The sequence below is a fragment of the Rhinatrema bivittatum genome, chromosome 1 (assembly GCF_901001135.1).
Source record: "Rhinatrema bivittatum chromosome 1, aRhiBiv1.1, whole genome shotgun sequence".
Classification (NCBI taxonomy): domain Eukaryota; kingdom Metazoa; phylum Chordata; class Amphibia; order Gymnophiona; family Rhinatrematidae; genus Rhinatrema; species Rhinatrema bivittatum.
The window spans coordinates 211,768,143-211,782,367 of record NC_042615.1 but is presented as its reverse complement, the minus strand read 5'-3'; the positions used below and the strand labels follow the sequence as shown (position 1 = coordinate 211,782,367).

The window sequence follows — 14,225 nt, the reverse complement described above, 5'->3', positions numbered from 1 at the left end:
TTGAGTGAGAGGGAAAAGAATGGGAGGAAATAGAAGAAGAAGGGAGCAAGAAGGGATAGAAGTGTGCATGAGTGAGTAAATGAACGTGGGTTTATATGAAAAAGAAAGGAGAAAGCTTGTGTGTACCTTCCTCTCCCCCTTACTAATCGAAGTCTACAATCTAAGGGTGACTGGAAATAAAAAAAAAAATGTCCAGGTATGGAGGGAGGATTTTTTTATCCTTAGATTAAATTATAGGGTGTTTGATATGTCTATTTTGAAATATTTGATTGATTTTGGGGAAATGTTTAAGTTTACAGTATTTTTATCCTTAATCTTCTTATTAGGTGGTCTATTTGTCATCTGTTTTGAAATGCATTTTATTAGTATGTTTCCTCATTGTTATGATAATTTGACTGTTTTATGAGGAATGTGATATTTCTGTTTTTATTTATTGCACTGCAAATGAGTCTGGCTTTTAATGGTTTCCAGTTTGTCTGCACCTTACTATTTATACTATATGGTCTGCATTTGTGACTGAGGAGGTAGTCTGGAAAAATGCCTTGTACCTGTTGGGTTGAAAGTTTTGATTTTGGTAGAGGCTAGAGATCCATGATTGAAGGGGCTCCTTGGGTGCTAAAAATGATGGTGCTTAAACCTGCTGGATACTGAAATGCCTGCAGCAAGTGGTGAATATTTGATGCTGTCAAGGACCCTCAGAGCCCTGCCCTACTCGTTGCCCTTGATAACTTGTATTGTGGCCCCAGCACATAAAAGGTTTTCCTACCCCTGGGTCTATTTAGTTCTTGTGTTGTTATACCTTAAGTTATTTCATTACTCCATTTCTTCATTTACATCCTTTACCCACTAAGGATACTCTGTGTTTATCACATGCCCTTGCACCTCAAATAGTAGTGCTCTTCATTGCCAGAAGCAACATTAGTGGATGTTAAGCAAGAAATTTTTAAGCCAGCAAACACTAGGCCCTGCCCTCACATGAATTTCTGTGATAACAAGAAGCCCTAAATAAAGGATTAGGGCCAATGTAAGATTGTACTGACTCAGAGGGTCAGTCCTGAATTTAATTCCTAATGCAGCTGCTACTTGCAGGACCAATCATGAGGGAGGAGGGTTGAGTGTACAGGTCTAGGGAGATTGCTACAGCTCCTCTTCTCTCACCCACAACAAGGGACATTGCTAGTTATGTCAAACATGTGGGGCATAAGCCCACAAGTCTTTTCTTCCCTGCTCCCAGAATTGTCCACTTTTCCCACAGATCAGAACTGGACACTTGAGGACTGGGAGACACTTGAGGACTGCATAAGCTTGTCACCATTGCCCCTGGATCAGCCTCCCCTCTCTCATCCCTCTGTTCCTTCTATTCCAGCATCCCCAGGATGGTGGCAATGAACAATCTAATAATAGATCAATAGGACCACTAATGAGTGATATGCTCATGATTCTACATGAAACATGGCAATAATGGAGCATAATCTCCATTCCATTAATTATGTGCTCATATGTGTGTTATGGATGCATTTTCCCCCAGTGTTATGGAAATATGAGTGCATCCATCATCCACACTCTTTATTTAAGGTGTTCCTAACAGCTGGCCAAGGGACCCAGACACAGCACAGCACATAGCCACTTACATACAGCCTTTGGGTTACAGTATTTTAGACATTTAAAATTGTGCTGTTTAATTTGATACTGAAAAACTGACAATGAATCCTCAAAAATCTGAAATACAATTACAATATAGTAAACCTCTCAAACCAAAATCAGCACTAACTGTCAATACTCCAACAGTAACAACCCTACTTATGATAAGGCAACACTACAAATATAACCCCAGGTCCTAAAATTCCAATACTCCCCCCTTAGTATGACAATATAACAAGCAAACTGTTATAACCCTATGCAGAAACTATACCTTAGCAGAATACCTAAACTGTCACACATGAATAACAAATCCTCAAACAAAGAAGGAAGAAAGAAACCATAAAGTATGAACAGAAACATGCAGACAAAAACTGAACATGAAAAAAAAAAAAATCCAGACTCTATGTAGTGCAACAATGGGTGAAAAGAAAAAAAAAAAAACATTCCACATAAAACACAACTAGAAAATCAAGAAATTCAAAATGATAGTAAAACCATACTTATAAAATGAATAAGTATTTCAAAACAGCTGAAGAACATCCAATTAAAAACTTTTAAAAAATTTGTTTAATTTCTCCAAACACCAATAAAATATTTCAAAACAGCTAACTTCAAATAACATGCAATAATTAAAACATAAGTATTTTTTTTAAAAATCACCCGCTCTCCATACCTGGAAAGTTTGGTTTCCAGTCATCCTGAGACTGTTGCGGATTAATAGAGGGGGTGGGTAGACGCAAACCTTTCACTCACTCATACACACTTGTTTACTCACTTATGCTCTTATACATTCTCTGTCACACACACACATGCTTTCTCCCATACTTACTCTCAAACACATACATATTACAGGCATAAAAAGATGCTATTTCTTCTCCTTGTCCCCAGAATGTACAGAAAGCAACAACTTCCTCCTTGGGCCTGTGCATTATCTGTTACATACATTTGCTCTCACACAGACATGATCTAGCACTCACACAACCCCAACCCCCCTCCCCCCCCCCCCCAAATATGTTCTCATGTGCTCCCTCACACACATGCTCTCTCTTCTCCCAGGAACATGCAGGCACCAACCTCCTCCTTGGGCCCACATGGCATCTCTCATACACATGCACTGTCTCTCACACACACACAGACATGCTCCCAAATGCTCTATCCCTCCCTCCCACTGGAATGTGCAGGAAGCATAAGCCTCCACCTTGGACCCATGAAGTATTGCTCACACACACATGCACGCTATTGCTCACACACACAGAAGCTCTCTCTCCCCCTCCCCCTGGAGCATGCAGAGTTTGGGCAGCAGCAGCCAGCTGTTTATAGCCCAGCTGATGTTGCAGCTTCCTTTTACCACATGGATTGGGCCCGGCAGCCTTCTCTCTTTGGCTGCACAGCCCAGACCCAATGTGGCAGCAATCTCTCAGGCAGAGGTGGTATCCTTCTCTTTTTAGCTGCATGACCCTGCCCCCGTCAAACACAGCAATCTTCTCTCTTTGGCCACACAGCCCAGACCCACTCAGCAACCTTTTCTTTTCTGCCACACAGGCTTGTTCCGATGTGGAAGCCTCCCCTTAAATCCCACTGTAGCCTGGCAACAGACTCGGGGCATGGGCCCATGTGCCCAGTGCCAAAAATGCCCCTGCCCACTACTGAACCTACCCAAAGAAAAAAAAAAAGATGTCCCTGTCAGCCTGCTCTCTTCCCACCAGTTGTCATCCACTGTTGGCCTGGAGCCCAATGGAAAATGTTGCCACCAACTCCGGCCAGGGGGATTTTTGAAAGAAAATATGAGATGCAGGATGGGTTTGAGGGCTAGATCAGCTGGTGGAGGGTTTCAGAAGGGGAATCAGCTGGCAGAAGGAGATCCGAGGAAGGATCAGCTAGAAGGAGTTTCAATGTGGAAAGTGATAAGGGGAATGATAGTAGACTGGAGGCTGTAAGAGGTAGGAGCTAGAGGTTGAGAGAGGATCAGTTGGGACATGTGAGAAGGGTTTGAGGAAGGAGGGGAGGTGAAAGATGGCAAATGATAGTGAGAAGGCCAACTGGATAAGTTGGGGGTTAAAAAGGCATGTGTGAAAGAAGGGATACAGGGAGGCAAGAGGAGAAGAGATGTAAAGGAAACAAGCTGGAGGGATGGAGATTGAGAGGTCCTCTGAGGGTTTAGTTTAGTGCATTTAATATACTGATTTTCCATGATAAAATCAAAGCGGTTTACAAACAAAACAGGTTGAGAGAAAAGATCAGCTGGAGAGGGTGGATGATGAGAGGAGATCAGTTCGAGTGTGGGTAGTGTGAATGGTGTGATTTGTTTTGGTTGTCTTCTGAGGTGATATGAATTTTAAAGAGTTAAAATGAAGTCAAATTGGTTAAACGTTTAGAGAATCCCTGTTGTAAAAGTTAGAGGCCAGGCACCAACACCAACTCCTTAGGTCATGAGGAATCCAAGGCAGTCCAGTAATGGTATCCTAGGTTAACACTCAACCTTTAAACTAAATTGAATGGCCTCAGTCATTATAGGGAAGTAGAGTACCTTCAAAGAGACCTATTCCTGGCCCATGGAGAAGAGAAGTCAGAAGAAACAGAATCCTCGGAAACAACTGGAAATGAAGGCTGAGGTACATCCTTAGAGTTATACCCTCAAGCCAGCAAGCTTCCTAGATGACTTTCCAGGTATCAAGTTCAAGTGAAGGCCAGCTAAGACCGAAAAACAAGTAGCACAGAAGTAAGAAAAAAAGTCAACTCTGAGACCAGCTACATACCACAAGTAAACATGGAGATCGCCAAGCAGATTCCTCCTGTTTCGTTGCGCTTTCAGTTTAATTGGAAGAGGGTCTGGAATCCAGCACTATGAGCCTTCAATTGCAACTACCTGCCTACTTTTCTTAAATGTTATATTCCCTCCCAACTCATTTTATTCCTCTTATTGCGACTGGCGTGCGTTTTCGACACGCATCTATTACCCCTTATACCATTAGGGGTAACAGTGCATCGAAAACGCATAGCCAACCTCCCCGAAACCTAACAGTGCTCATCATATGCAAATGCATGTGGATGAGCCTATTAGTCACCCATGATACTGAAAGCAAAATGTGCAGCCAAGCCACACATTTTACTCTCAGAAATTAACGCCTGTCCAAGGGCAGAAGTTAAATTCTGAGCAACCCAGAAGTATACAGAGAAACAGAAAATACTGCTTTTCTGTACACCCTCTAACTTAATATCTTAGCAATATTAAGTCAGAGGAACCAAAAATTAAAATAAAAAAACAAAAATCTGCCCTCCTGTCAGCGGTTAGAAAAACTGACGCTCAATTTTACCGGCATCTGTTTCCCTAACCTGTGGTTGTCAGCTATTGTCTCTAGCACCTCTTTATTAGCACGACCCTTCATTTACATACAGAATTGCGCGCCCAGGAGAGATGGCTGGGCGCGCGTTGGGAAAGTGGACACTCAACACTGAGTGTCGGCTCTCCCGCTAGTTTTACTGTATCGGCCTGAATGTATTTAAAAGTAGTGTTTCTCATCCAGAGAACATAGGTGGACTATGAGTAGCTCGGGTGAAGGAATGGATTCTCATCCATTCCAGGCAAGAGGCATGAAGAAGCAAAAATGAAAGGAGGAGACTGCTTGGGCCTATCTATAGGTACACTATTGGAGATAGCAGGAGAAAGAGTAAGCTGGGTTTTCATTAGAAGAAGAGAGAGTGTAAGAAAAGGACTTCAGGAGAGGTATGAGTTATTAGGACTTTGTCTATGATATCAAATTTGGCTACAGAAATTAACCTTTACCTATTAGATGGGCATTTACCAACTACCCAAAATGATTGGAAATGGGAAGAAATTGGACTTGACCCATCAATATAATGTGCCTAACAGAAAGGTCACAAATTAAAATGTCTACTTAAAGAAATATTTGAAACAACGAAAACTGAAAAGAACCATCATTAATTTTACCATTCATCAGTAAATGTTAGTTTAGAAATCATCCAATGCTTCCAGTATGATTATTGCTGTTGTGATGATCAGTGTTGTTCAAGAATGTTAAAGGGGAAGTTACAAATCCAATCCAGAGCCTAGAAGATTTATTCCATGTGCGCGGCCATGATCCAGGAATCTTGGACACTCAGGTGAATTAATATCAATTGGAAGGCTTTAACTGACAAGAATGTTTGAGGTGAGGTTCCTGGGACCTTATCAGAGACTATCAGCCTACGGTTACAAACAAAAACTGTATTAACTATATCAATTGTGATCCCCAAACATTTAAAAACTGGGGCTCAATATGTTTGCCAGAATGTACAAGAACACTATACCATCGTCTATAATCTGCAACCACCACTAAACAAATCCAACCAAGTATAACCTAGTGTTAGGCTCTCTCCTTTTGTTGTTTTATAACAAATTCTAGATACTTAAGATTAAGCGATTAAACAGTGTATGAATTTTCAAGGTTTTTAACAATTTAGGTACATTTCAAAAAGTGCACATGAGCCTAGAGACCGAGTTCACCATTGGAAAACGAGTAATAGTATTCATTCAAAAGTTTACACAGACAAGTAGATTTCTTCCAACTATGCAGGCCTTATTGATAAACACTTATGCATTTTGATCGGGGACGTGCCATTGAAAGGGATGACGGGAGGGAATTAAGGCTAGGCTCTGCAGTGTCAGTGGCCAGCGCCGCCTGGGCCTGCACCGGGCTCAACCGCAATGCGAGTGGCTCCAGCGTGACTCGGGTAATTCTCCCTGCACAGCGCCGGAGCAGTGAGCGACCATCACATCCCCTATTCTCCGAGCCGTGGAGGATAGAAATAGTGCAATCCGGCCCCTTCCCTGCTTCCAACCTCCCATCCCTGTCCTCGACTTAAAAAATACACGAAGGAGCAGAGTATGGGATCCCTATTCCCTTCAAAACAAAGGCTGGATTACTGTATGCAAAATTTAACTCTTACGCCTCAATACTCAAAACTTTTTTAGAACTAGATCCACAGGAGAAAAATGCTGGGGGCCCTGAAGAAAAAGGTCACCTCTTCCATTTAAATATCCACCCTAGTTCCCGGCTGCGAAACCGGAACCGCTATTCGCCAAACTACCTCAGCTTCCTCCTTTATGTAAAAAGGAAAAGCGCACTGACTTGGACGTTTGTCATCACAGCAGCTCTTGTCACCCTCGTGTTTCAAAGACCCGGGAAAAAAAATCAGGGCCCTTCACTAGAGCAGCGCACAAGACGCAAGTAAACCCGCCTTATAACACCTGGAGGAAGGGGGCCTCGATACATCACCTTAACACCTCACCCCCCTGCCACCTCCAACGGGTTCCTCTCACTCTATACACCCGGAAAAAAGGCAAAGAGCCGGGCGCCCTTAGCGACGTTGCGTACCTAGGCACCCCGACCCAGGACACCCGCTCGTACACACAAAGAGAGAGAGGGCACGAAGAGACCAACGAAGCAAACCCGAGACCCCGCACCCAGTGTTACGTAGGCAGGCAGGCCGGCCGGCAGCCAGAGCCCGCCGAGAAGTGAAGGGCGCCATGTAACTATCCACGAATAGCAGAGCGAGAGCAGACACGCTACAAGGCCATCCCTCCCCAGCTCCCGGAGCGTCACTGAAGTGCCCGGCCTGAGCGGAGGCTGTCCCCGAGGGCAGCACAACAGGATCCCCACGGCCACACAACAGCAACCATAAACACACCGACAGCGCGCGGCCCAGGCGGCGAGCACAGACGTTTATCAGCGTGCGTCTGCCTGCCTGCCTCCCCCCCTCCGGCATCTTGCCCCTCACGCGCACACAGAGGACGCCTCCCCTTCCCTCACAGAAATACACACACACACACGCAGAACGGCGCGAGCGCTGCAGGCCGTTACTCACCCGCCGCTTCTGTCCCTGCTCCGAAGAGTGAAAGCGAAGGGCGAGCCGCGGGGGCAGGAGGGAGGGAGAGCGACCACTCCGGCCCGTCCCGCTGCCTTTCCCGAAGTGACGACGGAGCAGCGCTCCAGACCCCGGCCCCTCCTCTCGCTCTGACGGGGAGGGGGGAGGTGAGCGCGACGCGTTACGTAAACTGGCGCTAGCTGTGAAATGGAGGAAGCTCCACGGGAGGCCGGGGGTGCTCGGGGAGGGGTGTTTTGTTAGAATGCAAGGGAGGAGACAAGGCAAAGGCGATGAGTCAATCCGCTCTCGTTGCCCGGCAACAGGAGTCGGCACTCGCCAGCCAGCTCAGAGGAAGGTCGGCGGAGGTGAAGCTAAGCGCTTTGGTATCCTTCCGCCCAGACTTCGAGGATTACATCAGACACTGGTCGCTTAGTTCGTCAAAAGAGGAGCGTGGAAGACCTAGGCATGGGGTGTGCTGGACGGCGTTGCTGCTTTGTTATTTTGTACCCAGCGCACACATTTAAAGGAAACAAACGGGAGAGGGGGAGTGGAACAAGCTCAGGCGAAGCGCTGGCTTTTGAAGACGTGGGTTAAATTGTCATATCTCGATTAAGGATGAGTTCGCGAACTGCTTTCTACTACTCCCGTTTGCACCACCTTTACTTTCCTGGTGGTGCTTAGCCTTGGTCCTTTGGGACAGCCGACAGCTGGAGAATGAGTTTGAAATGTTATGCTTAGGATAGGTTGTTCACTTTTAGAGCCTGGGCGTTTTGCATCGACCTGGTGGGCGACTCTTTGTGCTGGGGGGCATTCTGGGGCTGCATTCCAAATTCAAGCCAGAATTTGGAATGCAACGACAGCCTTTCCAACCTGCTGCTTCACTGGCGGAAAGTTAGTTTTTTCGACATGCCATAAATTGAGCTATTTGTATTAGTTTGCTCACTATCCTGTTTTGTAGGGAACATTGTGAAAAAGATACGGGAGAAGATTTATATCATAAAGTTTTATTGAAATGCTAGGTGAGTAACTGAATTTTTTTTTCAGGACAAAGTAAAATAGTGTTTGTTTATTTAGATTTAGCTTACATTTTTTCTTGGGTAGCGCAAAGCGAGTTCATTTAGATACAGTAGGTCAGGGGTTCCCAACCTTTCAGGGAATATGGACCACTTTTCAGCTTCAAAAAGTTTGACGGACCCCACACACTTCTCTTTAATTTTTGCATGCTATAACAAAAGAAATAATAATATGCACTTCAGAATCAATGATAATATATACAACTTCGATCTAAACTGAATACTTAGAGAGGGCAATTTCCAAAGCTACTTAAAAATTGCCCTCATAATTGAAGGTTGTGCCCATTCCACCTTCCAGTCTTGCTGCAATGGGGAATAACAAGCAAGTTCAAAGAAGTTCCAGGTTGACAGAAAATCAGCACCAGTACCTGCAGATCTGCAATAAAATTTTCAAAGAGAAATTGCCCATTGAGTTTCCTTTTGAAAACTCTGGCTGACATGGGAAAGTCACTACTTTTGTTCATGGTACTTTTCATGTACTTTGAAACAGGTGTAATGTACATGTGTGAAAATGTGCACAAGTATTTCAAAATTATATTTCTGCATGTACTTTCTCTCCCCCAACCTAGCCCTGCTCTTTCTCCTCCCCCCAGGCAAAATTATGTATTCTGTTCATAGAGTAGGTATTTTTATCCACAGTGGCAGGAAATAATTTTAAATGGCCTTTTACATAGATAAACAGGTGTTTACTCACATAAGTTTTGAAAATCACCCTCCCTGAAAATTGGCCCTCAGCCTGCTTTTCTTTACTACTTTATTTTCTTTTATGATTCTTAAAAACACATACAGAAAATGATAGTCACAAAATAATTTAGATTTTAGAAAAAGCAAAACACAAGCCTGCTTTTTAAAGGGAAGAAGGCTCCATGTCTTTCTGTGTATCCCCCTAAATAACTTTTGTGATTAATATCACAAAATCCACACCTGGCAGGTGTCTCCTTCTCCCTCCTCCTTGATCCTTGGCAGTAATCTTTCCCTTCTTCCTTGGCCCTATATCCCTCCCTCTCTGCTGGCCAGAATGATTCCTGGGGGTCCTCTTCTTCTCACCCCTGATAGACTGCCATCCACTGTCATGCTCCTTAACCAGGTCAATCATAGATTCCTGTCCCCCTTCCTTATCTAAGGCAAAAAAACAAAGAGACAACCTTATACCGTGGAAGGATTTATTAATCAATGTAATACAGAGCCCCTTTTTTGCCTTGGCTACGTGGGACCGCCTTCCGATTTGTTTTATTGGACCTCCCCTTCCTTATCTTCCATTTCTTCATTCCTACCTCATTCCTTTTTCCCTGTCTTTTCCCCTCATACTGTCAACCCCAGTGCTGTTTCCTACTTTCTTCCTTTGAGCCATTCTACTCACTTTTTTAATGCAGCTGTCTTCTCTCTTTGTCAGGCCAGTGGCAGAGCTTTTGGCAATAGTGGGAAATGTTTGTCACCGGTTTGATAACCCAGCTTTCCTGTGCTTTCCTCATTATGCAGAAGAGGATGAAAAGGTTCCAACAGCCACAATTTGCCCCTCTCTTCCCCACATCCTCACAAAATGCAGTAGTGGGATTTACAAACTGTCCCTCTCTTCCCCACGTCTGCTAAACATGCGCATTGTGGTTTGAGGCTTTTCATGGGTGTGAGTGGCCCCTCTCTATTCCTCCTTCTGCTAGTCTGCAGCAATGTGGGATGAAGCTTTTGGGACCATATTAGGCCCCAGTCTTACTCTTCTGGCCTGTTGCAGCAGCTTGGCTAATCACAGGTAGCAGTAGCCCACTCATTTTCGCTGTAGCTAAACTTTCTGGTGTCCCTTCTGGAGGACCCCCTGGGATTGTCTCATGGACCCCTGGGGGTCCACGGATCCCAGGTTGGGAACCACTGCAGTAGGTATTTGTGTCCAGGGGTTTACAATATAAGGAGCCAATATAATAAGCTGTGCATTAAAACTGCACTGAAATTCAGAACACAGTTTAACATGTGTTCAAAAATATATTGTAACACCAGGTGCTGTAAGTTAATGGTATGCTAATGCATCGGGAGTTTAAGAAAACACGCTAATTAAAAAATGTACACAGAAAACATGCTTCGTGTGCATATAAATAAACAATTTATGCACATAAATCATGTTTTCTACACACAAATAGTGATTTCTGCATATAAAATAGGATTTTTTTGTGCATTAACCATGATTATACTTTGTGTGCATAAAATGCCAGGGATAGGAACCCAGCACCACAAACTCCTGGTTCATCCCTATAGACCAGTGTTGGTGAACTCCAGTCTTCAAGTGCCACAAACAGGCCAGGTTTTTGGGATATTTAAAATTAATATTCATGAGAAAGATTTGCATGCAATGCCTCCATTGTATGCAGACCTATCTCATGCATGCTCATTGTGTATATCTTGAAAACCTGGCCTGTTTGTGGCACTTGAGGACTGAAGTTCACCATCACTGCTATAGACATCACTATCCACAGGAATTTTACTTCACCTTTGACTGAAATTTCCAGGGTTAAGAAAATAGAGTTAAGCCTGTGCACTTCTGTGTAATTGCGGAGTAATTGCCAATGTCTTGAATAACATGGAATTTGAATGGCAGCTTGTTAACTTGTGTGCATAGTTTTTCCCGTCGATAGCAGGGCTGAATCAGCCATGCGGTCTTGGGCTGTCCGTCAAGGCCCGGGAGGCAGAACGTCTCCAAGCTATTACACAGAGTTTAGCTCTGTGCGGCTGCACGTGAGTTCCTGTGCAGGAAAAGTAGATTCTCCTCAGTCTGTTTTTTCCGTGCCTGGTATGTGTGTCTGGGCCCAGACCATGAACAGGCAACCTGCAAACACTATGGAAGAATGTCGCCCAGGGCTCAACACCAAAGGACAGAAAAAATAGAAAACCTTAAACGAGCTTGGGCCACTAATGCCCCCCCCCCCCCTGAAGTGATGGATTGATAAAGCAACAAGGAAGGCTGTCTAACCAAGCCGTGGAGGCAACAAATAGAGAATTAGAAGCCAAAATGTCCAAATTTTGGATTCTTTATTGTAGAAATATGTATCTTAAAACAAGCCCGACTCAGGCCGAGTTTCGCCCTCTTACAATTGTACATTTTGGCTTCTAATTCTCTATTTGTTGCCCCCCTTTGAAGCACATTCTTCACCGGGACCAGAGAAGAAACGTGCCGATTCCCAAAAGAGCAGCCTCACTTGGTCCTTCCTCCTCGGGCACAGGTGAGGGAGCAAAACACTGTGAGCGCTCTCATAAATTGGGGCCATTCTCCGGTGGGGGTTTTCGCGCCACGATCGATGCAGCTGCTGCATGCATCCAGCTCAGCGCAGCACTCGAAGCGGGCAAAATCCTCGAAGCGAACAAATCTATCGAGGCAGCCGCATCCTTCGATGCCAGTGCAACCTTCAACATCGACGCATTCTTTGACACCGAAGCATCCTTTGACGCCAATGCACATACCGACGCAATCATTGACACCGGCGCATACATCCAAAAGGTCACAGAGCTCGATGCGACCGCATCAATCAACGCACCCCTCGAAGCCGAAGGGGCTGAAGTCGACACGTCCCACAAAGAAAGCGCATAAGCGGACGCTTAGCGCAACAGACCTACCAAGGATGACACAAGAGGTAACACGGGAGACACTCACCACCCAATTGTCCTCCAGATCAGGTCCCAACAAAACATTCTCATAAGAAGAAACATGGGGTACACCCACACACCTCGGGTGTCTCCACATCTGCGGACCACCCAGCACATCCACGACCACACCCAGTTTCACCTCTAATGTTAAGCTCTGGTCGTGATAGATCTCCACCATCACAGGCAGCTTCGGAAGACTACTGGGTACAGGTTTCCTCCCATTCATCTCATTCCTCATCATCATCCTTGCAAGTATTCTAAGATTTATCCTCAGTGCCGCATACACGACACAAGGACTCACTTTTACAGGAACCTATCCATAAAAGAAGGAGACTAGAAGACAGGATACTACCACAACCTGACCGACCAGAACCACTAGATTCCGCTATCCTATTCACAGCCATACCTCGATCAGTTCCACCCAGAGAAGTACCTTCTTAAATGCCGGAACTGGCACAACAAGCGATAGCACAGATTTCCTCTGCGCTCACTGGTTTCTTTAGTTCAATACAATCCGCATGTCAGCTTCCTCACCCTCCACCACAAGTCCAGTGAGATCTCCATCACGTTCGAGAGAACAGTCTCCTCAACAGCCAAGAAGTAATTCTCCACTGTCACCTACTTCACTCTTTCCGGCGCCAGATCAACCGACACAGCCAAGTCCTTCCATGTTACCTCAACAGCCAGTTTCTATACCATCTTCTCCTACCTCCTCGACAAGATACGCAACAGAACTGGCTGAGGAACCACAAGAACCATACTCACCACTGGAGGGTCTTACCTACCCAAAATTCATTGACAAGGTGGGTTCAGCTCTACACCTAGAGATACAAAAGGTCCCAGACCCTTGGTCAGAGACGCTGGGTCTATTAAAGATTTTTGAACTTCCCACTGAGCCTCCAGCCTTCCATAGCACAAGGTTCTTGACACAGTGCTAGAAAAATCTTGGGAAACGCCTTTTAACGTCACGTCAGTGTCTAGGAAGATAGACCTTAAATACAAGATGAAACAGTCACAATTTTGTGCATCTCCACAATTACCGCACCAATCTATAGTGGTTGAGTCAGAATGAAACGTGCAAAAAAGTCGAGAATGCACGCGAATGTCCCGCCAGGGAGAGACCATAAGTGCTTGGATGACTTTGCTAAAAAAATCTTTCCCATCATCAATGCTGGGAGCCCTTATTGGTCAACACCAGTTCTATATTGTCCAGTACTTATATGACTGTTTACAACAGGTTAAGGCCCTAATTCCAACTTCTGATCCAACATCAAGTCTCCCTCAACCAATACAGGATATGGAAGAAGGTTTACGCCACCTTCTAAGAACGGTATACGAATCATTCAAAACATCTTCCCAAAATTCCGCCTATGCAATAGCAGCGTGAAGGATTGCATGGCTCCAATCCAGTGCCATACGGGAGGATGTGCACTACAAATTAGCGAATCTTCCCTGTCGTGGTGATAATTTGTTCGGAAGTTGTTTACAAGAGACGGTATCACAATTAAAGGAGCAATCAGTGGCAGTTCAGTCACTAGTCAACCCTCCAGCATATTCTATCTTTACCAGGCATTTTTATGCACCGCCTCATCGGCAACCATACCAGAGGAGGCAATTCCGGCCATACCCTACATATCGTATACCCTCCTATCAACAACCACAGCGACTGCAGATTCCACAACAACAGAACAGACGTGGAAGACCTAGAGCCCAACACACACAAGGACAAGCATCTGCATCTACTCCTAAGACTCCGTCGTCTTTTTGAATATAGCACGGCCACCACCACACAATATGATAGCAGGCAGAATACAATCTTTCTTCCAGGCTTGGACACAGATCACTTCCGACCGCCGGGTGTTAAATATAATACATCAGGGATATCGCCTCCATTTTTCATCCAACCCACCCCCTTCCCTCCCTATCCTACACCAAGGGAGGCAAGAGAAACCACTTGCAATTAGCACAGGAAATCATTCAACTACTCAAACAACGTGCAATACAGAGCATACCCCGTGC

At 44.9% G+C, this 14,225-nt stretch overlaps 1 protein-coding gene across 1 annotated transcript in view; it reads right to left on the bottom strand.

Moving 5' to 3' along the window:
• The window catches only part of LOC115093949, a 208,450-nt gene that overhangs the window by 167,894 nt on the left and 26,331 nt on the right, over positions 1–14,225 (bottom strand). The window contains exons 2-3 of the mRNA XM_029606459.1: positions 9,627–9,698; positions 7,507–7,850 (exon numbers count right to left, since the gene is read on the bottom strand). Of these exons, the coding sequence (XP_029462319.1) occupies positions 7,507–7,850; positions 9,627–9,698 (416 nt within the window). The remainder of the gene's footprint in view (positions 1–7,506; positions 7,851–9,626; positions 9,699–14,225) is intronic.